Source organism: Megalopta genalis, chromosome 13 (genome assembly GCF_051020955.1).
Source record: "Megalopta genalis isolate 19385.01 chromosome 13, iyMegGena1_principal, whole genome shotgun sequence".
Lineage (NCBI taxonomy): Eukaryota > Metazoa > Arthropoda > Insecta > Hymenoptera > Halictidae > Megalopta > Megalopta genalis.
Genome location: NC_135025.1, coordinates 13693208 through 13719900, shown reverse-complemented (window position 1 = coordinate 13719900; position 26693 = coordinate 13693208). Strand labels below are relative to the sequence as shown.

Genomic DNA, 26693 nt, shown 5'->3' with positions numbered 1-26693 from the left:
AAACATAGAAACGAAACAGTTAATAATGGCAAACCACCATGATCAAAAGAAAGAAAAAGAAACTATGCACTCCTTTATGCATACGAGCAAACGATGAATAGAAATATCATAAACGCCCCCTGATTGTCGACCAAACAAAAGACCAAAATCTGTTATAGCTCGATATGGATGCACATTAAGTATTCTTTCGGATGCATTCGACCCGTAAAATTGTTAACTTTGTAATTTATATGTGATATCACTTTGGTGAAAAGATGCGGAGTAATGGTTCGATAAAATGGGAAAGCGGTAGTTAACAATATTATGAAAAAATATAGTTTCGCTCAGCAATAACTATTATGAGTATGCGGCGGATCTTTATGCAAAATAAATATTTTCAAAGACAATTGTAAGAAACAGAAATTAAATAAAAATATGTTAAAAAAGTCTTTCTTTTAATAATTTCGATAAGTTGAAAATGGTATCATAATGTTATTAATATTTCTTACGTCCTCACAATTTTATATTTCAGCAACCCATTTTTGTTAGTAATGCATAAAATCTAATGTATAAAAATAACATTAAAATTTCCTTCACTAATACCAATACGGTATTAGTACCGAGAACAAAGTTTTGTCCCTTATAATCCCAGAGAAATTTCCTTCGTCAACCAAGAGATTCCTCATCCGAAAAATAAATTAACAATGCTATCAGTCAACTAATTTACATTTCCCTTTACATCTCACGAAACTGCGCATGCTATAGGTGCATCGAGATTTGCAATCTAATCGCTGCGAATCAAAAGGTCAAAAATCGAAATCAAACAGATTTCTTCTAAGGATGTATTATACATATATACATATGTACAAAGTTTAACACTTAAAATCTTTGAAATCATTCAAGATCACCAAGTACGAATTAAGAAAGGTTCTCAAAAGAGTTGAAAATTTGAAACACACTGAACTTCCTTTACTAATAAACTCTTTCTTTAGATTTCATTCGAGCAAACCTCTGATTCTTTCAACAAATACACACAAGCCATGAATCTTTATTAAATTGAAGATCTAAAAATCTTTCCACCTCTTAAAAGAATTTCTCCGAGACTCGAACGGCCAACACAAATAGCAAAGTCCTCGTACCGACCGCACAATGTCTCGGTTAATTTTTGGTCCCTGAGGAATGCAAACGAAACAAAAACCAACGTAACTGCCGCGATCGAGAGCGCAACGAATCGTGAAAGCAAACCACCCATAGCACAGTGGTCCCGAGGTCGGTAATTTTTGGCTAAAAGTCAGTTCTTTGACACACATGTTTCACGATATTTGTTTTCCTCTAAACTGACAACCCTTTGAAACCTTCAAGTCCAAAGTGTTAAGTTAGTATTAACACGTTCCGTGCCATGTGTACCATCGATGGTACATGCTTACATGTTTCTTTAATGCGTTAACAAAATAGTTTGTAGCAAATATAGAACCGAAGAATTAATTCCACCGCAAGAATGGGTCATGATAAGTTTGTTTTATTATTACATACGATGATTAATAATTACATATAATATATCAAGTTTTAGTAAAATATCAAATGGCCAGCGTGAAAAGTCGAGTAAAAACAACTCGGCATAGAACGTGTTAAGTGTTAAGTTACATAGCGTTACAAAGACCTTATCAAATTGTGAAAGTAAAACTAATTATTTTAATTATTTGTTATAATAATAAATATACAAATTCAAGTGTATGCTATATTTTCATGTATGTGAGCAGTTATATTTTAGTTATTTCATGGTGGTATAAGTTTCTTATATGAGGCAACATTTAAAACTTTGACGAGGCTATTACCAAAATATGTCTTTGAAAGGCTCGTACCAAAACGATTAAACACGACTGACTTCAGACTAAATTTCATACGAAAATTTACACGATTCTAAACAAGAATACCTAAATTTGCGACCTTCAATTCTACGCGAGTTTCCATGAGCAGGCGTCCGAGTCTTCTTTCAGTGTTTCGCATGCTGATTCAAATAAATCGTAGATAAAATGATTGTACTATTTCTAGTTGCATTTTCGTGTTCTCTGCCTTAGCTACTGATATAAACGTCGCCCTAAATGTATTCAATCGAGAGCAATCGTCGTAACCAAAGATTTATGTTAAGAAAAGGATACGAATCGTCTTTCGTGCTGCCACGTATCGTCGATTCAAGCCGCCATTTTTGAATTTCAAGTTTTTAGAAACAGACTCGTTGTCAACGACCTCGATATCCCTAAATTACATAGTTCCAGAACAATTTTTTCCCCTGATTTTTGGCCAAAAATTACCGGTCTTCAAAAACCGATGCGCATAGGCGGCTTGAGAGAGACCCCACAGCATCGCGTTCGTGGAATTGTTAAAAAAAAACCGTGGTCGATCAGAAATTCGAACAGAGATTTGAAGGGTTTCGGTATCGGTATCGGTTTCGATTTTGATTTCGATTTCGATTTCGATTTCGGTCGATGAAATAAGGCGTTACCTGTAAGTGTGGAGTTGTTAATGGTGTTGTTTGCCGTGGATATAGCCGATTGACTGGTGACAGGTGTGCCAACGGTGGTGGCCGTGGTTGTCGAGGAGTTATTTGGCGAGAGGGCCGCGTTGGCGGCCTGCGCCTGTACCTGGGCCTGAGCCTGAGCCTGGGCCTGAGCCTGAGCCTGAGCCTGCTGTTGAAGATTATAATTCCACGCGAGCAGCATCAGCTTCAGCTTATCCGCGTCTTTCATGAGCGCGCCTGCCGAAATTAAAAGTGCCAATTGGTCTCAGGGCATGATTAACACGGTGGATGGTGCCGAATATGGAGGGGGTGGGGGCAGGGGGGAGAGGCGGCCCTTCAGAGAGCTACGGTATAGTGATTGGTGATTATGGTCGGTGCCAGGGATCTACCACGCTCGTACACAATTTTGGAACAGAGTTTCAACTGCCGTCTAGACTAATGTCATCTTTTCTTTGAATGAATTTTAGCTTTGAAATTCGCAATAATTAGAGGAAATAATTTTTTACGCGTTAGTGAAACGTACTAGTAACCAAGAATCAGTGATACGTTCGGGCTGAGACTGTAAACAGTAAAAGTCATCGCGTAGTAGATCGTTTTTTTCGTCAGCTGTAACGTTATAGAGACAAAAGTACACAGCGCTGTTTAAACAAGGTCTAAGTGACCTGAGCTTTTTATCGAATAAAAATATTTTTCGAAATTTTGATTATCACATTTTGTGCTCCTCGAAGGACTCGTTAACTTTTATTCCCAACATTTTTTTTGTCAGACTGCCGTAAATGCCTAAGAAATGATTCTACGTGAAAAAAATAAGACGAAAATTTGATAGAGAGAGAGAGAAGAATAAGGATAAAATCTGTTTGGATTTCGACTTTAAAGTTAGTTCATCTTTGTAAAGGATTTAGTCGTCGTCTATTCTTCTAGCGCACTTGCCTCCGTCCGAGATAGTGTCTACGAATATTGACAATAATGGAAACATTCTGATTAACTTTACATTGCAATCTCATAATTTAAATTGAATTTTAGTTCGAATAAATGACATAAGCCTAGATGGCAGTTGACACGCTGTTCCCAAAATCGCGTACAAGCGTGGTAGTCTCGTGATCGGTGCTGTCTTGCAATGGTTTTTGGAAGTGAGGGTTTCTCTCGATCTGGTAAACTTTGATTCTTTTGTCCTTTTTCTATTTGATCTTTCTACTGGGGAGAGGGAAGGGGGAGGGTGCAGGTTTGAAAATTTCGAGGTTGAATTCTTTTTATGCAGGGATGTGAAGCAAAGGGAGACACCTGGAATTCGAGCGATTTGGGGTGGCCTCGAGTGTGTGAGATGAGTGAAGTGTGAGTGATCGAGTGTGTGACGGGGCTTTTTCTATCTGAAAATGATCGAAACATCGCTACCGAGAGTTAAGATTGTTATTTGGGACGATTTGCAATGATGTTTTGCTGTATGGTAATGATAAGCGAACAAGTACAGTAATGTCTCCCTAATTGACGCTCGGATTGTGCAGAAAAATGGACAATTTGGAAATAGGAAATACGATTATTCGTGTTTTGCTTCTCGTTGTTATAGTTGTTGACAATTTGTAACTATAAAAACGAACCGCGAGTCTCGAATAATCGTATCTCCTCTACCCAAATTCGCCATTTTTATGGACAAACTGAGCGTCAATTAGAGAAACATTACTGTAGTCGGGGAGATCGTTGTAATTTCATTTCCTCCGAATTCGAGTCGAATTCATATCGCGTGCACGCGTTCCAAGCAAATTAAATGAGACTGCCGATTAGGCTGAATAGAAAATGGTTAAATGAAATTTTTACTGGCTACAGATTCGAAAGCATTCCGAGCTGAATATTATTTGTTCGATCTCTCTCGTTCGTACATAGAAGATGACAAGTAGAAATTCGCCAGGAAATTAGTTGTTAATTTTACAAATTACGAGGCAAGATCACTTTTCTTTATAGAATAAACATTACGAGTTCAACTTGTTAATAATAGCGACTGTTCCCGTACTTCTTAACAATGGTAATTTTATTATTTATGATTCTAGAATAATCTATTATAATAATAATATTATAATAGATTTTATATTTTTTTTTAGATTATATAATAATCTGTTTCTATAATAATCTATTACAATAATCTATTATTAAGATACAGCTGAATTGATTCTTAAATTTTATGCTACTAAAATAAGCTTGCTTGCTAAATATATTGCAAAATATAATACGGACAAGAAATTATCGTTGCAATCCAAGAAAACCTCAAAAAGGAGACTCGTCCTATTGATTCGCATCCAAAAGTATTAAAAGTTCTTGTAGCATGCAAAAATGTTCTACTTAATCAAGATCTAATCTTAATTTAATACAATGTAAATGTTTCTATTATAAAAATGTAAATGTCGTTACTTATCGTGAATCTATTATTATTTATCTCGCGATGATATAATACAGTACAACGTTAAGTTAAACTATAAACATTCAATCAAAAAGAAATAAAATACTTGTTAACCAATAATTGTTACTAAAATAAAATTCGATTCTATGTTCACTTTATTGGAAGTCCAATGAAATGTAACGCGATTAAAATGCAGAAAAATAGAACATGATTGTAAATGAATTTGATTCCAAGTCCGATGAAATGTTACGCGACAAAGACGCGCAAAGGTAAACTAGAAAATGATTGTAAATTAATTTTATTGTAAGTCCAATGAAATGTAACGCGAATGAAGATAACGCGAGGATAGCAGAAAGCTCGAATGCATCGTAATATTATTTCAAGTTTCGTGAGACGCGACGCTGCGAAGAAAAATATCTCCGAGTAAGTAATTGCAACAATATCCGCAGGTGAAAAGTAGCTTGGAATATCGGAGCGGAATCACGCCTCGTTCGGAACTATCTTATCTCCGCGAATGTCACCACGTTCGATCGATGAATGTTCCCCGTCTTCGAACGGTCCACACATTCGGCGACGCAACAGGTCCAACTATCGAAATTCATTGGCATAGCACGTCGATTTCTCGAGCGCCCGATTTCACCCAAATGCAACGCTATTAAATCGTCTCACTAAAAATCGCGATTTAATCATTTTCTTATATCCACGTGCTAGATTCATTTCGTTAATTATCTTCCGTTTATTTTCTTTTTCTCTCTGTCCGCCCGAATAAACTGCCATCGTATCTTACATCGAAGCTAATGCAAAGGGTCGAGCGATCGACAAAACCTGTAATTGAAATGCGTGTAACAGATTTCCTGATAAAACCGTGCTAATTGATTCTTACCACTTTGCCATGCAGCAACGAACTATCAGCGGCAAGAATCACTTTAATCACTGGGAACAAGGGAATTCAGTATTCAAAGTCGGACATGAATAAAGATACCACTTCGCAATTATACTACACCTCGCGATATCATATTTCTTTGTCGTCACCTCGGAGATACAAACTCTATAATTTCTGTTACATTGCATTCCATTGCGCTACGTTCTTTATCAATTCATACGAAAATCTATTCGGAAATAATTCATTGCTATAAAACAATTTCGTAGCGAAAGTATCCATAAATCTCCTAGTTAATAATTGCTACCTCTATTTGGAATTTATTTTACGAAAGTTCACGGTACGATGTGATTTTAATCGATAATAATATTAATAGAGTACGAATATGCTTTAACGCATTTGGTAGAATAAATTAACTTTTTAATTAATAGCAAGTTCGACGCGAGCAATTAGACAGAATACAAAAATAAATTTAAATTTTACCAACATAAATAAATGTACAGGGTGTCCCAAAAATGTCTCGCAATCCGAAAGTGGCGGGTTCCTCAGGTCATTTGAAGCAACTTTTTCCTTTACAAAAATTTTCTCCGAGGCACCGTTAACGAGTTGTTAACGAAAAACAGTGACCAATGAGAGGCGAGCTCAGCTAGCGCGAGGCGACCGAGCCAATGAGCGGAACTGGACTTCGTGCGCTAGTTGGCTGGGCCGCCTCGCGTCAGCCGTACTCGATTCTTATTGGTCACTGTTTTTCGTTAATAACTCGTTAACGGTGCCTCGGAGAAAATTTTTGTAAAGGAAGAAGTTGCTTCAAATAATCATTTGAACACCATTTCCGGATTAGGAGACATTTTTGGGACACCCTGTATATATCCTCAATATTTAGAACTGTTCTAGAGAAACGCAATTCTATTCTTTATAAATCGACTGCAGATTTTACACATTTAATATAAAAATAAATAGGTGAAATATTAAATGCCAAAAGCATTAAAAAAATTCAGAACATTCTTATATTCTCCATAATTGACTGAGATCATCAAAACATGAAATACATTTTTATTTGTTTTCTGTTCCTCAGAATTTATCCAAAAAATTTTTATTTTGTATAAAGATCCGTCTATTCATAAAGTAATGACATTAATGAAATATTAACGCTAAATCCACCGGTCACAAATAATGACAAACACACTCTCACTTCTCATTCAACGTTCGATCAAACAATACATCGACTCTCACTTCTCTCACATCATTTAACCGTACCGCCTTAACAATAGGTTTGCCGAGCACTGAAAGCTGTTATTTTCTGTTGTTTCATAAAAATAACAAGCATATATTTATTCAGACTTTTAGCAATTTTTATTGTAGTATACGTTCACAGTGAAAAAATATTTATTGAATAAATTCTTCATAAATGTATATTTATAACTTCAACAATAGTAAATGAAACAATTTAGAATGTATCGAAATGACGCGTTCCGTAAACCTAGTGCTATTAAAAACTAATAATAAGCCCACAGAAATTCCATCTAAAAGCTCGTCTACTTATTTTCTGAGATAATTCTATAATTCCATCTACAATTCGTCATCATCCCAGCTGCATACAGTCAATGTGCAAAGTATTCGTACGCTGAATTCAATATTTTTCACCTGTTACAATTTCGTAAAAAATAGTCATACCATAAGAAATGTCGACTTATTTTGAAGCTTGAAGCTGCCATGCTTCTCCAACTCATAGAAAACGGAAAACGGAAGACGCAGATTCGCTCAAAAATGTTACAAATTAAAACGTTTCCAAAACCGTAGAAAAATTCTTTTTATGAATAAGTCGACAACGGATTTGAAGATCGAAGCTTGCTCTTTACAATAACCTCTCGAAACTTGGAGTTCGATTTTTCTTTAGTCGTTTTATAAAACAGAAACGAGGAACAAGCAGGCAGTACATCTTTCATTCGAAGCTCAATCGAGAGATTAAAAGAAATCGCACGTCGAAGTTTAAGAGGTCATTGTAAAGAACAGACTTCAATCTTGACGTCTATGATAGGATCGATCAGCCATGGAAACATTTACAGATGTTTCAATGCATTACATTTCCCAAAAAGAGCGTATCTAAATGTTACAGTAACGTGAACGTTGCGCAGTGAATTCTCTCCAATTGTCCCTCAACTTTTGAGCAAAAATGGATAATTTGGGAAGAGGAGATACGACTATTCGAGTCTCGTGGCTCGTTTCTATAGTCGCTGATTGTCAACAACTATGAAAACGAGCCGCGAGGCTCGAATAATCGTTTCTCCTCTTCCCAAATTGTCCATTTTTATGCACAATTGGAGAGCGACAATTGGGGAGAATTTACTGTACAATAATGTCTCTCTAATTGACGCTCAGATTGTCCACAGAAAATGGACAATTTTGGAAAAGGAGATACGATTATTCGAGCATTCGTTTTTATAATTACCGATTGTCAACAGCTATAAAAACGAGCCTGCAAGGCTCGAATAATCGTATCTCCTCTTCCCAAATCGTTCATTTTCGTTTCCAAGCTGAGCGTCAATTAGGGAGACATCACTGTATTCCTGTAAGCTGAGCATCTGGTATTTTTTTAATTGGAACATTGGATCCCTGGCTTGAACACAAGGAAATTTAAGTGTCAAGAAATCTTCCTGGCCTAACTACATTAATGTCTCCATTTTGTTACAAGCTGAGGAACAAATGGAGAGAATTTACTCTGTATAGCGTAAGTAGAAGCTTCAAGCTTTAAAATGCGTTCAGTTCCCTTGCTGTACGACACGTTTCTACGAAATCGTAACAATTCAAATGTTGACAATTTGGCAAAAATCGGAAATACGGTGTACGAATACTCTTTAAATTGATTGTAGATCGTTGCTGCGATGCTCGAAAGTTCCACAATGTCAGCTGATATACACCTTGCTTTTCTGCCAATTCCGTTTCTTCTGCGGAGGAGCGATAAAAATGGTGGTGGAAAGTGTTGCATAAATGATAAATGAAGCGGCACAGGGGCGTGGTACACATGGCGCACAAGTGCGACAGCAAGTTCGTCGAGTGTCAATTAAAACCTCATGCCCAATGGGTACGACCCCATGCACTCGATCATCGATCTCGTTTCGTCTAGTGCGAGTAAAAGACCCTCTTGTTTTTTTTCTGCTAGGATATTGTGGAGCGGCCGAGCTTAACGAAGAAATCAGTTTAGTTGGCACGAATCGTCCGTATACTGCCGCCCTTCATCTCGATAGAGAACATTCGAACCCTTCGATGCAGGAATACTGACCGTACCGCTGCGAAACTTGCGACAGCTACGAATATATTGTGCAACAATAGAAGAAGAACACTCGGGATTCAATTATTGATAAATCAAATCGTCTGCGTGGAGAACCTTCCACTGCGATCTTTGATCTTTCAGCGGACTAACTTTCAGAATCGAGTGTTTCGGACAATTTTTCTGTTCGAACAAGCGAACCTGTTAACGCTATATTTTTAGTAAATAATGTCGGAGTTTTATTTAGTCGGTTCTAATTTATTTCGAATGGTAAGGAAATAATCTTCCAGCAGTTATTTTCAAAATATATGCTACACTTGTTTATTTGTTAATGTTCTACTAGAGAAAAATATACATCTTTAATATCTTCTATGAGAAAATATATATTTTTGATGTTTTGTATGAGAGAAATATTTATTTGAAATATTTTCTTTATGCGAAAAATGGTATGCGTATTAAATACGTAATAACAAAAAATTACAAATTTTGTAAACTTGATATTCGTTATTTTCAAATCTTGAAGATAAGTCTGGGATTATTAATGACAACTGGACCGCGGGTCCTTGTAGAACAAAAGTTTTCTAAGTCGATTCTAAAAAAATTCTAGGAATTTTTCTAACGTCTTTACACTTTTTTCTTTTTCGTTTTTCACTTCTGCATAGCTATAACACGCGCTCGTTATAAAATCCGCATAAAATCCAGTCTACGATAAGAATACACGTTTTACTCTTCAAAACGTGTTACTACTATTAACAAATATTATGCAATATTATATAAACTGCACTCTTTTTTAAACGTTTACATTATTATTACATCGAACAACGGATATTGCGATAATCCCTATTAACACTAAATTGTTAGCAAACGTGATAAAATATTATGATAACATACAAACGTGAATGAAATAGAAGAATTTGTGATTACTGAACCAATTAGCACATGTGTACGTACATGTTTCTAACAATCTACTCAAAAAATTGCTCCTTCACCTAAAGATCTGCGGTTTAGAATTAAATTGAGCATGAATAATGACCGACTCGTACAGTTTTGCAAGAAAAACGAAGCGATCATTTTAAATGGTACGCTAGGTGCAGTATTAATTACGAATAAATTGCAGATTTTAGCAATTAAATCAATCGTCGAGTGTGCAGTCCCTCATAGAAACAGAAGTTCGAATTTATTTAGATATTGTACAATTTTCAATATATTACTTGCTCCAATAATATAATTTATCCAATCGTTCCCCATGGAAAGCAGCTTTATAAATTCTATTACTGTAAAATAATGATAAATGCTAAATCAGTCATTTCGTTGTGATAGGTTTAGTGTTTTTTTCGAGAAGTTAATTTCGTGAATTTAAAAATTGATAAACTATCTCCAACTTATTAAAATTATTTAAATAGGAATGACATCGGTCAGCTATCTCATGCAAATTGATACAACAAATTTCTACTTCGCGTAAAGATTCGAAGCCTAATTTTGAGATGTTAGCGAATACGTCGAAAAACGGCCGGTGAACGTTACAATCTCGCTGCTCGGACCATTTTAAGGTCCATTTATGCTCGCCGACGAGCCGAGCAGGAGACGACCGGATTAATAGTGCTTTATTATTTTCTTCGGAACATGCAAACCTATATACCAGTACAACGAAATTCAACACTGTCAATCTGCTCGGCTCGTGCTCGGCTCGCCGGTGAGTATAAATGGACCTTTACGCTACGCGATTAACCGTGAGCAGACGCGGACGCGTAAAGAATGAAATCATCTGATCAAAAAGCTGCGGAATCAATTCAAAGGGGGACGCGATGGCGGCGGCGCGAAGATCCTCGGCTGATTAATCAGTGGTTTCTCGGAACCGCGAGGCAACGTCATTGCGCAGAAGGCGCGAGTGCATCTCGCTCTTTTATGTAAGAGGCCGCGGTAACGAGATTACGAGGTTGAAGTGTCGGTGCATGTTAATAAATACATCGGTCATTCGTAACGCGGATGGCGCCCAGGTCGCCTTTATGGACGTTGTCTACGTATAATCCACCAATTGCTGCGATCGCAACTGAGTGTTCCGGGAAATTTACCTGCAGAGCCGCGTTTATGGCCGCACCTAGCAAATTTCGACGAATTTTCTGAGCCGCAGTCATTTATTTCGTTTCTAATTGAAATTAGGTTTTGGTAAAATATGAATTTCTTCCTTATACGAATTTCTTTCTTTCTTTCTTTCTTTCTTCCTTTTTTCTTTCCTTCTTTCTTTCTTTCTTTCTTTCTTCCTTTTTTCTTTCTTTCTTTCTTTCTTTCTTCCTTTTTTCTTTCCTTCTTTCTTTCTTTCTTTCTTTCTTCCTTTCTTCTTTCTTTGTTTCTCTCTTTCTTTCTTTCTTCTTTCTTCCTTTTTTCTTTCCTTCTTTCTTTCTTTCTTCCTTTCTTCTTTCTTTCTTTCTTCTTTCTTCCTTTTTTCTTTCCTTCTTTCTTTCTTTCTTTCTTCCTTTTTTCTTTCTTTCTTTCTTTCTTCTTTCTTCCTTTTTTCTTTCTTTCTTTCTTTTTTCTTTCTTTCTTCCTTCTTTCTTTCTTTCTTCCTTTTTTCTTCCTTTCATTCTTTCTTTCTTTCTTTCTTATATGAATTTTCTATCTGCAAAAATTTAAAGGAATTTTCTGCATTGCAATAGTTTTAGCCGCTTTTGGTTTGGACAAATTTTCTTATACGTAATCACCGTAAACAAGATGCTGCACGAATTTTGTACGCCGCAGTAATTTGTTTCTCTCCTCGTTAAAATTAGTTTTTGGAAAATTGTTCTCATAGGACGTTTTTTCGTGGTTAAAGTATTGCACGAATTTTATGAGGTACAGCAATTTACTTCGTTTCAAGTAAATATTTTCTGTGGACAACGTGTTGGATAGTTTGCGTGAGCTGCAGCGTTTTTAGATCAAATTACGTTTCGGAAAATTGTTCTTAATCATATCTTTTCTGTGGACACGTGTCCGTTAACAATTATTTTGTTCTATTTGAAAATGTAGAAAAATTTTAATATTTTTAAATGGATACATATATTAGGATGTGTAAGTTATTCTTATATATTTCGTGGATAGATTTATGGAAACAAATATATTTTTATGTTTGAAAATGTGAGGAGACAGAAGTGTTAATATATTTTAGCACGCATTTAACGTTTTTAATGTCATTACGTTTATAATTCAGCAAGACTTGAATGACTTTTATATTTCTCTTTTAATGCTACCATAATTTATAATATTAATCTTCTATTTTTTGGGATAGTTGTTCAATGACTTTCGTATTTATTTTAATGCTAGCATAATTTATAATATTTAATTTATAATCTTCCATTTTCTGGGATAGTTGTACTTGTTAATTTTTATGTTGACCTTAGAAAGTGTCTCATAATTTCAATATTTAAAAGTTTCTACCAATTAGGACTAAGAATAATTTCTAATTTCATTAAACAATATTCGGTACGCTAAACCAGGAAACAAAAACCAATTTAGAAACTAATAATAAGCAATATCAATATAGTATATGTAACAATCCTGCATTTGCTAAATAAATACATAAATAAAAATATGTATCTTTAGTTTTCGATTTATTAAAACTTAAAAACTAACAAATTTAAGTATTATTTTCATTTTGCTCTTTCTTTTGTTCTCGAACTTCGCAGTACAAACGGCACCTGCATCAAGCGTTACCTATGGCATAGTAAGCACGTGTATTTATACCTAATTATAATTACTTCGTTAATACTAAAATATCAGTTGTTTGATCAGTTATATGAAATTCCTCAACAAAATTACGGCTGATTTCTCACAGCGAGTTTAACACCAGGTTTATATATAACGCATAAAACATACGTTACATATACAAAATAACAAGCATATTTCATATGCCAAATAAAACAAATTCACTGAATAAATTCCACACAGACGTGTCCCTACGATTTCAATAATTGCAAATTGAAAGATTTCGGCCGTGCTAAAATAAAACGCGTTCCGTGAACACAGCGTCGAACAATTTTGAAAAGCCTGAACGCGGGGCCGTCGCCGAACGTCAAGACTTCTAGAATCCAGAGAACACAAAGGGTCCGTTGCAGAGACGAGCGAAACAGAAGTGTTTAGCCGGACCGTTCGTTTTCCTACGCAGTCCGTGGGAAAGGGTTAATTCAAATCGCCGCGTCACGAAACGTCTGTCCTAGATTCCCGTGGCAGTCACGCCCGACTGAGACGACGGATCGACAGAAATCAAGGAAAACCAACACCTGACCGAGGTAAGTCGCACTGGGCCCGTTGATCGATACCCACCCCATCGTGACGCAAAACTCAGCCGCGATCGGCTGAGTGTCCCGTCGCTCTCCAGATTTCCCTCCGGTTGCTGCGTTGACTCGCTCGAGCGGGAGAATTAGCAGTGACACGTAGAAGAGCACTCGGTCGCGGTAGAACGAAAGCGGAGAGATCGAGAAAGAGAGAGACAGAGCAAGAGAGACAGAGACAGACAGACAGACAGAGAGAGAGAGAGAGAGAGAGAGAGAGAGAGAGATTTATTAGCAACCGGATAAAGTTGGCGGGTGACGGGAGCGGTGTGACATCTAAATCATTCAGCCGGCTCAATAATGCAGAAACACGACGCCGCCATTGGATTTGGGTCAGATTCCCGAAACGGCCGCGACCTGACCCCATCCAAAGGACAACGAACATCAAATTGCACGGCGACTGGAACGCCGGGCCGCGGCACCATTTCGATCGACTGTTTGCCAGCCGGTTAATGAACGTCGAACGACGTTTTAATTGGTTTTAACAGCGCGTTCCAATGGAAATGATAAACTCGGTGAACTTCGCGGATTTAGGACCGATACGTGTTTACTCGGTCGCTTATGATTATACGGGTTGGCTGGGGATTCGAAGCGCGAGCTTGGATCTTCGATCGACGAAAATGGGGCGTTCGATGCTGTTCGTTTTACTTGCACGCCTTCGGTCGCTTCTAATCGATTTTCTAAATAGAATGTAATTCTGTGGAAACTTCACGATGTCCGGCGTCGTGAATAATTTGGCATTGAAGCGCCGAAGTGCCAAAAGTGCCATTCGTTAGCGAAATCTTTGCGCATCTTTGTGGCGTCCTGTTGCAACGAAAGTGACAAGCTTCGGAAATGAATGAAAAGTATGGATAAGGTCATCGACTGGTACTGATGAAAATAGACTTGCATCGAATTGAAGGGACGAGAGATCTTGACGGATTGATAGGTTACTGATTTTCAGCAACTATAGGGCGGGATCGCTCCGAACGACGGCTGCGAATTCGAGAAGTTAGTCGAGTTTGAGCGACAGAGGCGAGACGTTACGACGGATTACGAGAGCATGATCTACATCTCAGACGGAGATCTGCGCGAAAGCTTATCGTCGAACTGTTTGAGTGTTTGACGCTTGATTTGCTGTGTTGTTTGTGTTGCTGTATTTTTCTTTCAATTGAACATTCTGTTTAATATTCCTAAATGCTCCGATCCTATAGAACGATTAGCATCAAATGGAGAAACGGTATCAAAAGGCAAACGTTGTCGAAGTTGATAATTATATATAATATAATATTCGAATACTTTCGTGTACGAGTGTACACCTTAATCTTAAACACTCGTACACGAAAGTATTCGAATATTATATTATATATAATTATTATATAATATTATATATTATTATATATAATTATATTATTATATTATATATTATTATATTATTATATATCGAATATTATATTATATTATATATTATTATATTATTATATATCGAATATTATATTATATATTATTATTAATAGTATTCGCTTACGCGTTTCTAACATCCAATTGATAAAATATATTTTTATACATAATAATAATTATTATAAATAATATAATATAATTATAATATATATAATTAATATTATAAATAATTATAATATAATAATAATTATAAATAATAATAAAAATAAAATATATTTGATATAATATAATACATATAAGAAGGGATGGGTCTTAAGACTGCGTAAACAAAATTAGAAAATAATTCATCAATATATAGCAGTTTTTACAGTACATTTATTACAAATTTATTGTAACCGCGAATTCTGCGACCGACTATAAAACATAATTGTGGATCTGTATTAGTTTGGGGCTGCGTGGCATCTAGTGGGAAATCTTGTATTCATCGATGAGATAATGGACAAAACGAAATACTTGAAAATTTTGCAGGAAAATTTACAAAGCAGTGTATCAAAATTGAATTTACCTAGCGATTATTGGTTTCGGTCTGACAATGATCCGAAGCGTACCGATAAAATAGTCAAAGAATAGGTATTGTATAATGTTCCACACGTGGTGCCACATCCACCGCAAAGTCCCGATTTAAACCCCATTGAACATTTATGGAATGAAGTAGAAAGACGATTAAGAAATACGGTTATTACTTCGGAAGAAGTGTTAAAACGAAATATTATCGAAATGTGGCAATCAATAGACGCAAATGTTAGTTCTAAGTTGGTCCACTCAATGGAAAACAGACTTAGGGCTGTTATAAAAGCAAAAGGTGGATCAACTTCCTGTTAAAACCTTTGATCGTTCGATTTAAATAACTATTAATTGTTTCGTTCGAATACTTTTGTGAGCCATTTCTGGTACGTGTTTACAATAAATGTACTGTAAAAACGCTACATATTGTTGAATTATTTTCTAATTTTGCTTACGCAGCCTTAAGACCCATCCCTTGTTGAATGTGTCATATTATATCAAATGCTTCGATTTGACACATATATTTGATTAATTGAATGTTAGCAACGTAAGCGTTCGAATACTTTCGCGTATGAGTGTAGATGATTGGCGAGTATTTAACCGAAAATTCTGTTTCTAATGCAAAGTATGCCGTCACATTGACCGTAATTGTAGAAAATTGCACGCGTTTCGAATGACAATGTTTGACAACGGAAAACACCGTTCTGCAAATTCCATGCGCAACAAACATTTCCCAGAACGCGATCGCGCCGAACGCTAAAGCTTTCATAAAGTCGTTCGGAGGTGTACACGCAAAATTTCAAAATGAAGTTTAATATTTTCGCTGCAACGTGTCGTGTCTGGCAATTTAATCAAGTCCGCGCATTTTTCTCGGCAAATTTTTCGTTGCGCTCCGTACGCGTTGCTGGCCAGAAATTTCGAATCGTCTATAGATCCTGAGAGTGAAACCGCATTCGTGCGAGAAAGTTAACGTTTTTTTTTTTTTTAGATAAGAGTGATGGATCTTGAAATTCTTCGCTTCGGATTCATGCGATCGCGAAATAGATTGCAAAAATATTAAGCGAAATATATTAGCGATTAATATCGCGCAGAGAAACGAATACAATTATCGACGATCTTTTATATTATCGAACACATGGATCTACTATTCTCGTATACATGGATCACTGTTATTATATTATTATGGATCACTATATTCTCGTGGATATAGAAAATGATTTGAAACATTTGACCGGGGCAGCGAACGTAACGAAAATGTCTGATACAGTAGTTACGAGTTTATCTTTCATATTTCACGGTTATAATCGATATCATTGATATTTATTGATGTAAAATAAACTTGAAAGGTGTGCACTCTGAATTTTTATTCGACGGGCAAATACTGTGCGGTGCAGACTGGTGAATATCTACAAAGGTCGTTGCAACAATCGCGTGGCGCAGAAACGGTATTGGACAATATTAATACGACAAAACGTGTAAATGATAAATGTGCTAAATAAATTATCGGATAACATTTATTTCTCGTGGGAAAGACATTCCGTATATACATATACTCTAGAATAAAATGGCTAACTTCATTGCTAATTTAAATTTACAAATTATGCACATATTTTTGCATTTTCTTCGTTCGAAATTCAAAAAACGCCAACGAGACGCTGATTCATTACGTGATTTACCGATCATAGACGAACGTATTTCTTTTGTTTTATGAGACGGGGGGAACATTTGTAATAGAGTCAACAGGAAAGTCATTATTCTATGTGTCGAATTAAAAATGTACGGGAAACTTGAAAAAGGAACTTCCAAAATTACGGCTTACTTGCTGCGATTCTGATAAATGTATTCTAATAACAATATGTCTGCAATTTTCATCGGTATTAATATTTATCAACAATCACAGTGACACGACGTTATCTATTTTTGTCATACTAATCGGATGTAAATGAACGAGTCGAATGAAAACGTCTAGGAAAGACAATGTCGCATTAATCAGTCATCATTGAAAGTCATAATTCGTTCCTATAGTTGCTATGCACGACGAAAACGTTGTAACTGATTTACAGATAAATTTGTCCATCTTTTGTTTGACTAGATTTTATATTCGTACAGAGTGAAACTCGCGGATAAATTGCAGACGTTGACATTCTCGTTATATTGCTCATCGAAACATTTATGTCAGCTCAAATCGAATAAAAAGCTTCCGATGTACCTTTAGTATTCGAGTTTTATCTTGCTTAACACACTCGCGAACGCTGTAAATGCATAAAATCCTGCTTATCACGTATTCAATGAATCACGTGTGTGAGAAAAGTTTTGATCCAAGAATCCCGAAGTTGAATCACGCGTTATTTAAAACGATAGATATTGCTTTTATGATAAGTACAAGAGGATCTTACAATGCGAAAGGCGAAATATGCATGGAGTTTAGAAGTCGAAGCAAGCGGTAAATACGATGGAATTTAAAAATACGCATTGACGCTAAAAAATTTGAATCGCTCTCGGCGAACAGGATTTTTATTATTACACTATTCCTTCAGAAAACGAATACGATGCAGTTATAACGTATATTAGATTGAAATTATAATTCGTTCGCAGCAACAATAATAACACGTTGCAAATTCTTCAGCGATAGTTCATTCGATTCAGATAATTTATGAACAAACATTCTCTCTTTATATAGTAAGTTGAATTTAAAGAAGAAGCTCTATTCGTATTACAGCACTGTTTGTTCCCACCATATTTTGTCAGCTCGCGAAAGTTTATGTTATATCGATGTACGAAAATGTTAATGCAAAAGACAATGGAAACGGTATCAGCGGAAATGAAAACGAAAGAAATGTTGGACGCTACGAAGAGTTGTGAGTTTTGTACCGCGTTGCGCGATAGTGGCGCAACGACTACGGATTAATTATCTTTTTCTTTTTTTCTTGGCAATGCTCGTGGAAGTGAGGTTCGATCTTCCCTGACCAAAAATATGATACGAGAAGGTCTACGGAAATGGATAATAAATCGTTTTGCTTACTCGGATAATGATCATCCTCCGATATGTCGGCGGGTTCGGGAGTCGAGATATTTTCCTGGAACAAGAGAACGTGTAATTAGCATCTGTGTTGTTGTGAAAATTAGTTTGAAGCTAGATGTAATGTTCAATAAAAGTGTGCAACGTTTCTTTCGAACGGTGCGATTTGAATATTTAGACACGTTGTAAACGTTGTAGATACTAATTTTAGGAATTTAGTATTTCAATAGTGTAAGAATTATTATTTTTACAATTAACGTTTTAATAGAATCTAATAAATCGATAATCTTGAAATCTCTCTCTCTCTCTCTCTCTCTCTCTCTCTCTCTTTTTTCTCGGTCACTTCATGCATCAAGCACACACACACACACGCACGCACACACACACGTATCACAAAATATACAAAATATGTGTATACTATGTCTATATATACTATATATATATATTTTTATAATATTGTATATATATATATATATATAATATACAATATACATTAATATACATATATATAATATACGTAAATATGTATATATAAATATTTAGTACATACATATGTACTATATACTATAGTACAAATAGTATACGATAAACTATATTATAACAGTTTTGTATAATTTGATGAATAATAGTGCAATAACCGAGAGTAGTTACGAAACAGACACCGTGTATCCGAAAACAGCATTAGAAATGTAGAACAATTTTTAAAGCAATCTACAAGTATTCAACATAAATTAAACCTTATTTATCCATATCTCCTTATATATATCTCCTCCAACTATCGTAATATAAATCAAGAACAAAATTAACGTTTTCGTTCAAGAAAAATATTGGCGACATGATGAAAATCTCGTTCGACAGATCCGAAGCTGGCAACGCAAATAAATCATTGTAAGTATCATTGTACCGGACCGAATAAAGCCAAAACAATTGTCAAAGCGTCTCATTGTTTCTTGTTACTCTGGATTGTCCTGGAACTTTTTGAACGAGCTAGCACAGTTGGAAAATTCGATTCCGGCCAAGTTTTTGAGAAAGGATGCCACACCGCGCGTTCGGTGAGTTGAACGCCTGGCTGTTCAGAACGGCAGTCGCTGCTTTCGGGTTTCCGCGGAGACCGTGCTCGCCGGGTTACGCTATTGATCCGGGATTCTCGACGTGCCTCGATCCCGTCTCCCGCAGCACGTCGCCGAGCCGAGGCGTAAGTAATTTGCGTTCAGACGAACCGCAAGCCGCTGTGCCAGCTCTCGATCCGGGACAATAAAGTCCACGGCCGTTCCGTGGGTGTACGGAAAGTCTGTCGGAGTGTTTTTCTGTGGCGCAATCGCGAAGACAATCGCGATTCCATGACACGAGGCAGACACCGCGCGCACAGTTCACCCGCGGCACTGATAACTACGCCTGACTGAGCTACGCCTTAATTTTTCAGCGATCCGTCAATCGCGAAATCGGGCCAATTGTTCGAAATGCCCGCGTACGCCTTTCCCTCGGAAGTGTATCGGGACGCCCGCCGCGAGCGGAACAGCTAGCAGGGGTGAGAAGAGAAGCGGAACCATCGCTGGACGCTTCGATGTTAACCCTTTGCACTCGAATGGTGACTCGCGTAACAATTCACGATGTTTATAAATAGATGCGAGAAATGTCTAGACGTGTAGGGTATAGGTATTAATTTCATTTCATTTTAATTTATTTCTTGTAAACGGCATCGATTCTCATCGGTATAAACGCGTTGCAAGCTGTGCTACAATCAGTTATATTAACCCTTTGCACTCGAGTGGTGACTCTGAGGCACCACTAAAATTTGTTACATCACCTTTCAAGATAATTCTGATATTAACAAAATTTAGATTTAAAAAATTAAGAGCGTAACTGTTGTGCGAGTCCCAAGAGTCAATTTCATATGCATAAAATGCATTTGGTCATATAAAATATAAATACTATAAGTTAGAAAAATGATTTTATATTTACAGTTAAAGTAGCTTCCAGTGTAAAGGGTTAAAACAAGAAGTTTAACATTATTCATTAACATTTTCCGAGACGATTGTACGAAACGGGAACGAAACAAAAATAAATTGTTTTTTTCTGATAATTTGGATAAGTCGCAGATAAGGTAATGGTATTATCAAATCGTTTTTTGTGTCTTCGCAATTTTATATTTCAGCTATCCATTTTTGACATAAATGTATAAAATTCGCAGTCTAAGCATTAGTTGTTGCGGATTTAAATTAACTGTATCTCGTTGATACGGCGACACTAAATTATTAATTCTGTAAGGTGATCATGTGAAATACGTAAATAAAAACACAAAACGTTTTATTTATTAATTCCTATTCAATTTCACGAGAGTCTAATGACTTTTATTCCAATCCATCTTTTGGTATATTGTAGTAAATAAATACATATATGTACTATAATAAATGTTGATTTGTAATTCGCGTATGCGGGAGAGAAAGCGATCGGCGAGTGTCTCTGATCGTAGGTGGCGCCTGTCGTCGTCTTCCGGCTCTCTTAAAAGATATATGTATAAGTGTAAACGGTGCTGTTCAATGTACCGCAGCTAAAAAATATATGTATTTCTAATTAATATGCTATTAAGACTCGTAACTCTAACAATAAAAGTGGCGAAAAGTCAATATAAATTCGGTTTTATCCTTATAACGCAACACACGTCGGTCACTTCTAGTTTTTATTAGCATTAGTATAGTTTATTGGTAGAGTTTATTAACACTGAACCTATCGAGACCAAAAACTATAAAATAACTACAAACTAACGTGTGTTGCTTTATAACGACGAAAGGACTGTATTCACTTAGACCTTTCGTTACTTTTATTACGATATATGCTTAAATTCAAAGAAACTATTCAATCATTTTCAATGAAACAGTCTTTATAATTTCAACAACACCTTTTACATCCAAAACAAAATATTAAAAACCGGTTATTTTATCCGCACGGCAAGTTTAGTGTCAAATGTATACAGTTGTACAATGTGGTCTTTTCTCAGCTTCCTCTATCATAAATCCAACGCGTGAGATCGTTTTATTGTGGAAACGCAGCGTGAATTCAAATCAGTGAATGAGAAAAAATGTTGCATGAGTTGTTAGAAACTCTTGCGGACGTGGCATGGATGAAGAGAACAGACGAATGTTAACTATCTAATTGGTGTGTTGTAGAGGTGAAGAACTATCGAAATCTTTCGCTATCGATGAGAATCGATTGTTCTTTTCTTTTGTTTTACTATCAATAGTTCCGATCATAGCAGCCAATCTACTCGAAAGTAATGTAAATGCACTTTTACACATTTCTATCCCACTTTGATAATATACCTTTCTAAATATTAGGTCTACCGGAAAGTTCTGTCCGATAGTGTCACTTCAAGTTTCAATCCATATGCACATGTTGATTTGAGACATATATGACTATCTCTCTTTATCGTTGCATTTACACACATGTACTCTCCTAAATAAACTGAAACAAAGATGTCTCGTGTCATTATTAAGCGAGACGCGATCGTGAAAACATGGCTACCGATGATAATGCCAGACCACATGCTGCTCTGGCGACTCGTCAGAAAATCGCAGAGCTAGGCTGGGAAATTCTGTCGCATCCACCATACTCCCCAGACCTAGCACCCTCCGATTATCACTTGTTTCTCTCTTTGCAAAACTTTTTACAGGAAAAAAGATTCAAAACTGAAGCTGATGTCAACCAAGCACTAGTTGAGTTCTTCGCCTCTAAAAATAAATCATTTTTTAAAAATGGCATTTACAAGTTGCCATCATGCTGGCAAGAAGTCATAAGTAACGATGGAAAGTATATTCTACAATAAATATTATTGAATGTATGAAAATTGTGTTATATTTCAATTCAAAAACGGACAGAACTTTCTGGTAGACCTAATACTTCTACTACTTACAGGTGATTGGAAATGCCTTAAACCCTTTGCCGGAGTTACGAAAGAAAGAACTATTTTTGCGTGTCGGCATCTTCGGTAGAACCTGAAAGAATATTTAGCGAAGTAGGGTTAATGATATCCGACAGACAGTCGAGCCAAAAAATTTCGACAAGCTCATTTTCTTTTACAAGAATTATAAATTGTGAATTGTAAATTACAATTGTTGTCATACCTTGTAAAACACTGTTACAAATATTTCGATCGTATTATATTTTATTGTTGCATTCTTATTATATTGTAAAATATATAAATATATAAAAACTTTTAACGCAAATATAAATATAAAACTTTCATATTTTTCAAAATCTGTAGGACCGTCAAATTGTTGTGTCTCTGAAACTCTATGTTACACGCATTTCTTATGGTATTTCTAAAGATAGAGAACTATCGATGGCACCATCGATTGTAATCGATAGTTCTTGCATTCGAAGTCCAAATCCGCGCAAAGAGATTCGAAAAAAATTTCGACAACCTCATTTTCTTTTACAAGAATTATAAATTGTAAATTGTAAATTATAATTATTGTCATACCTTGTAAAACACTGTTACAAATATTTCGATCGTATTATATTTCATTGTTGCATTTTTATTATATTGTAAAATATATAAATATATAAAAACTTTCAACGCAAATATAAATATAAAACTTTCATATTTTCCAAACTCTTTCGAACCGTCAAATTGTTGTGTCTCTGAAACTTTATGTTACACGCATTTCTTATGGTATTTCTAAAGATAGAGAACTATCGATGGCACCATCGATTGTCGTCGACAGTTCTTGCATTCGAAGTCCAACAAGTCCGCGCGAAGAGATACGAGGCGCGACCGAGTCAGAAACATTTGTTAACACTAAACCTACCAAGCAGTAATACTAACTGGCATGTACTGCTTCACAAAAGTGAGAGGACCGAATTTATCTAGAATTTGTAAAGTTTTTATTATAAAACTTGCTCCAATAATATAACTTATTCAAGCGTTTTCCGCGAAAGAGTCTCGGAACTTTGCAGAATTGCAAAATAAGAAAGCGGTCACTTTGACCGCGGTAGGTTTAGTGTTAAGTGCCCATTAAAGTGACGTTCGAGAGTTTTTCGGCCAATTAAATAGTTCGTTTTATTTATAGCGCAATTTTTAAAACATTGAAATTGTCTTTTATACAAGTACGAAGTACAAGTTTTTCGTGATCAAGGTATATAATGCAGATAAAATATTTAACAAAATGTACAAAACAGTTCTTGTGAACGAGTTAGTGTGCCCCTAAACAGATGAAAAGTTAATAACTATGTGTCAGATATGAGCCTTTCCTAATTACTGCATGTCAATTCCTGTGCACCGATCTGGTTATCGTAACGTACACGCATTTCACAGATGTAACATACGATTTACCATGAAAAAAAACCCAATAATCAACGCACGAATCGTAGAAGACAAGAAAACTTAACCAAATTACAGTAAAGCAAGACATAAATTTGTTTCAATTACTGAATTACTTTAAATTAAAAGATATATCTACGAAGTTGATCATATTATTGCATTTTTGTAATTTAGGCGAATTTTATGAATATAATAGTTCATTTTTTTATTGTAAAAAGCAACACTTTTTTAGGTTCTTCATCTTTATTTGCAACGTGTTCCTTGAGTTTTTTTTAGTAAGATCAAGGCAAAAACACGTCAAACCATTATCAGAAATTAAAAAAATTAGTTTCCACGTTTCATAGATCTTAAGAAGTTAAAGTTTCGATTCGCTTATGAAAATTACAAATCAAATTTGATTTAACTACACTAATGTGATCATGGCACGAAGAATTACAAAATGTGAAATAACTATATTTCGAATTCAATTTACAAGCAGAAAATAGCACGTTGGTTTGTGAATAACATTGTAGTTGTTGGTAGTACATTGATTAAAATTTTGCAAAAAATAGAAGACGATAGAATATCGAATGTGCTTTCCTGTAATTTAGACGAATTTTATGAGCATAATAGTTTATTTATTTGTTCAGTGCTAAGACGTTCGACAAATGTGCAAACAAAGATTCGATCGGAAGACGAAGAAGGGCTGTTTAGTTCTCTCGGTGCTCTCGAGCGTTTCAGCGATCCCGCGATCAGGATTCCCAGAGATGACGGGATGAGGTCATCATAGCCCGGTGTGCTAAATTCGCGCGGCGACATTGGTCCACGGTTCGTCGGCAGGGTTCCCCGATGAAACGTGCGAGCGTCGATTTCGCAAGGCGTGCGAGAGCACAGGCAATGCCTGGCCCGACGGACTGATTGAGTGTGGCTCTCCTATCTGTGTCAGGTCTCGTGTTGCAACTGCAGAAGGTCGACCGGTATACACGGAGCACGGCCAATTGATACCGGCCGCAACTTTGTCCGGCGGTGTTGTAGGACGACGAGCGGCCGACTTGTACGCGCATACCGCGCAAAAAGCGCCGGTGATGTAACCAAGAAATTCCGACGGCACCGCGCGCGACCTGAACAACCGTTCAGCGATCGCCGATCGAAATCGGAGGACCGAAGGATCCTAAAGGCGCAACGGCCAGCCATGGGAAACCAAACCTCGCAACGGGCAACGGCCAGCGATGGGACGGAACGACCGCGATCCGACGACGATCGTAAGCGATTTTCGTAAAATCGCGAACTGGACAAAAATTGGTGTTACTTGGGGAACGACTGATTAGGGTAGTGGAGCCAATTACTGGGCTTTTGGTTTATTTTCAAGCATAATTGACGTTATATTTATCGGATAAGATATATTAACCCTAGAAAGATAACCATATGACAACGTACGTAAAAGATAACCATACGCTTCAGAGGCGCATGCTTTTCTAAGGCGTCAATTTTATGCTAACAATGGATATTTATTTAAGTTAATCTAGTCATTTTAAAGGTTTGGCATTATTGTACAAATAAAATGCATTTATATTATATTTTTTTATATTTTAAGTAATTTTAAACTTAAATCACTAGACCTCTATGAAAAATTAACAAAAATCAACAGTCTTCGCAGGCGCCTCTGCGACGTAGGTTATCTTTCTCGGGTTAAATCGTTTTGTTTCATTTCAATTAATTATTTATTTGTCAAAAGTGATTTCGGTTGTTTGATACCGAATTCGCGAAATTTTTTGAAAAGCTTATGATAAAAACTTAAGAAAATACTTAACGAATGAAGATCAATATTCGGTGAAATAAATCATGCTGGTAAGATATCGCAGGATTAATTGTATTGGTAAAACGTGTTCAGATTACGGAAAAACAAAACAGTGATTCTTTACTTGAATTTTTGTTTTTAGTTTATTTACCGTACGCTACAGGTAGATCGTTTTCGTTACAAAAGATTATCGATTGTTTTTCTAACTATCGATAGTTCCGATCAAAGTAGCCAATATGTTGGAAGATAATTTCAATGAATTTTTTAGATATTTTTATCCCACTTTGATAATATATTTATTTAAATACCACTATTATTTATGGATCAATGGAAATGGCTTAAACCCTTTGCCGGAGTTATACAACAAATATTTAGCAAAGCTGGATTAAATATATCCGACAGAGGCGATTCGAGGTTGAAACGAAAAAATTTCGACAACTTCATTCTTTAAAAATAAAAACCAGTATTTGTTGTCACAACTTTTATGGTCTATTGCAAATGTTTTTATCACATTGTATTTTATAACATATTGAATAGTTATTTATAGCTTATTTTATAATATATTTAATAGTTAACGTAATGAACTATTTATTATATATAACAAATATTTATTTAATATGAATAAAAAATAATATGATGTTCCATATTCTAATATACAAATTCTTAATTAGAAGCATCGACTTGAATCGTCTATTGAGTTTAAGATATGCTTTTATTATTACATTTTTTCATTTATGCAGAAAGGGATTAAATGAATAATTAATGTCCTCTTTCATTCGTTTGTATTTGTTGCAATACCAAATTTGTTTCTTATTTCTTTACGTAGAATCACATCCTCTGCTAAGTTGTACTACGAATTCCGACCCACCCTGTATACTTTAAACTGTGTACCATTGACATTATAAATTTAAGCTAAACTGTAAAATTACACTTTTTTTCAATTTTTAATTTCTTTTCAACTTTTTTTCTCTCCGACTAACCTCTTTTCCTCTTTCTACAACTGGTTCCGTTCTTAGAGCCCTTTTTTCCTCTTTTATTATCTGTTGTATTATTCGTGTAAAATAAAAACTTGAGCTTTAAATACTATCTACGCTCTCATAGCGTAGCAAAAAGAATTAAATTTAGTTTACTTTCGCAGTAAAATATCCGATTAAGAAACCCACGCACGTGCTCCATGAAATGATAGGATCAGTAACGACAGCGTTCCTGCACATATGAAACACGTATGCGAACTGTTAAAACACCTGTACTCGAATAAACATTGCTTTTCACAGCTGATCGTTACGTAACAGTAT

At 35.8% G+C, this 26693-nt stretch overlaps 1 protein-coding gene across 4 annotated transcripts in view; it reads right to left on the bottom strand.

Annotated features, from left to right (window-relative positions):
- The window catches only part of LOC117224862 (nucleolar protein 4-like), a 231350-nt gene that overhangs the window by 59848 nt on the left and 144809 nt on the right, over positions 1 to 26693 (bottom strand). For 2 of the 4 annotated variants that reach the window (XM_033478053.2, XM_033478054.2), the window contains exons 2-3: positions 18305 to 18359; positions 2483 to 2734 (exon numbers count right to left, since the gene is read on the bottom strand). In XM_033478053.2, coding sequence (XP_033333944.1) covers positions 2483 to 2734; positions 18305 to 18359 — 307 coding nt within the window. Of the gene's footprint in view, positions 1 to 2482; positions 2735 to 18304; positions 18360 to 22211; positions 22294 to 26693 lie in introns of all 4 variants that reach the window. The other 2 variants (XM_076525940.1, XM_033478055.2) reach the window with 2 other exon arrangements.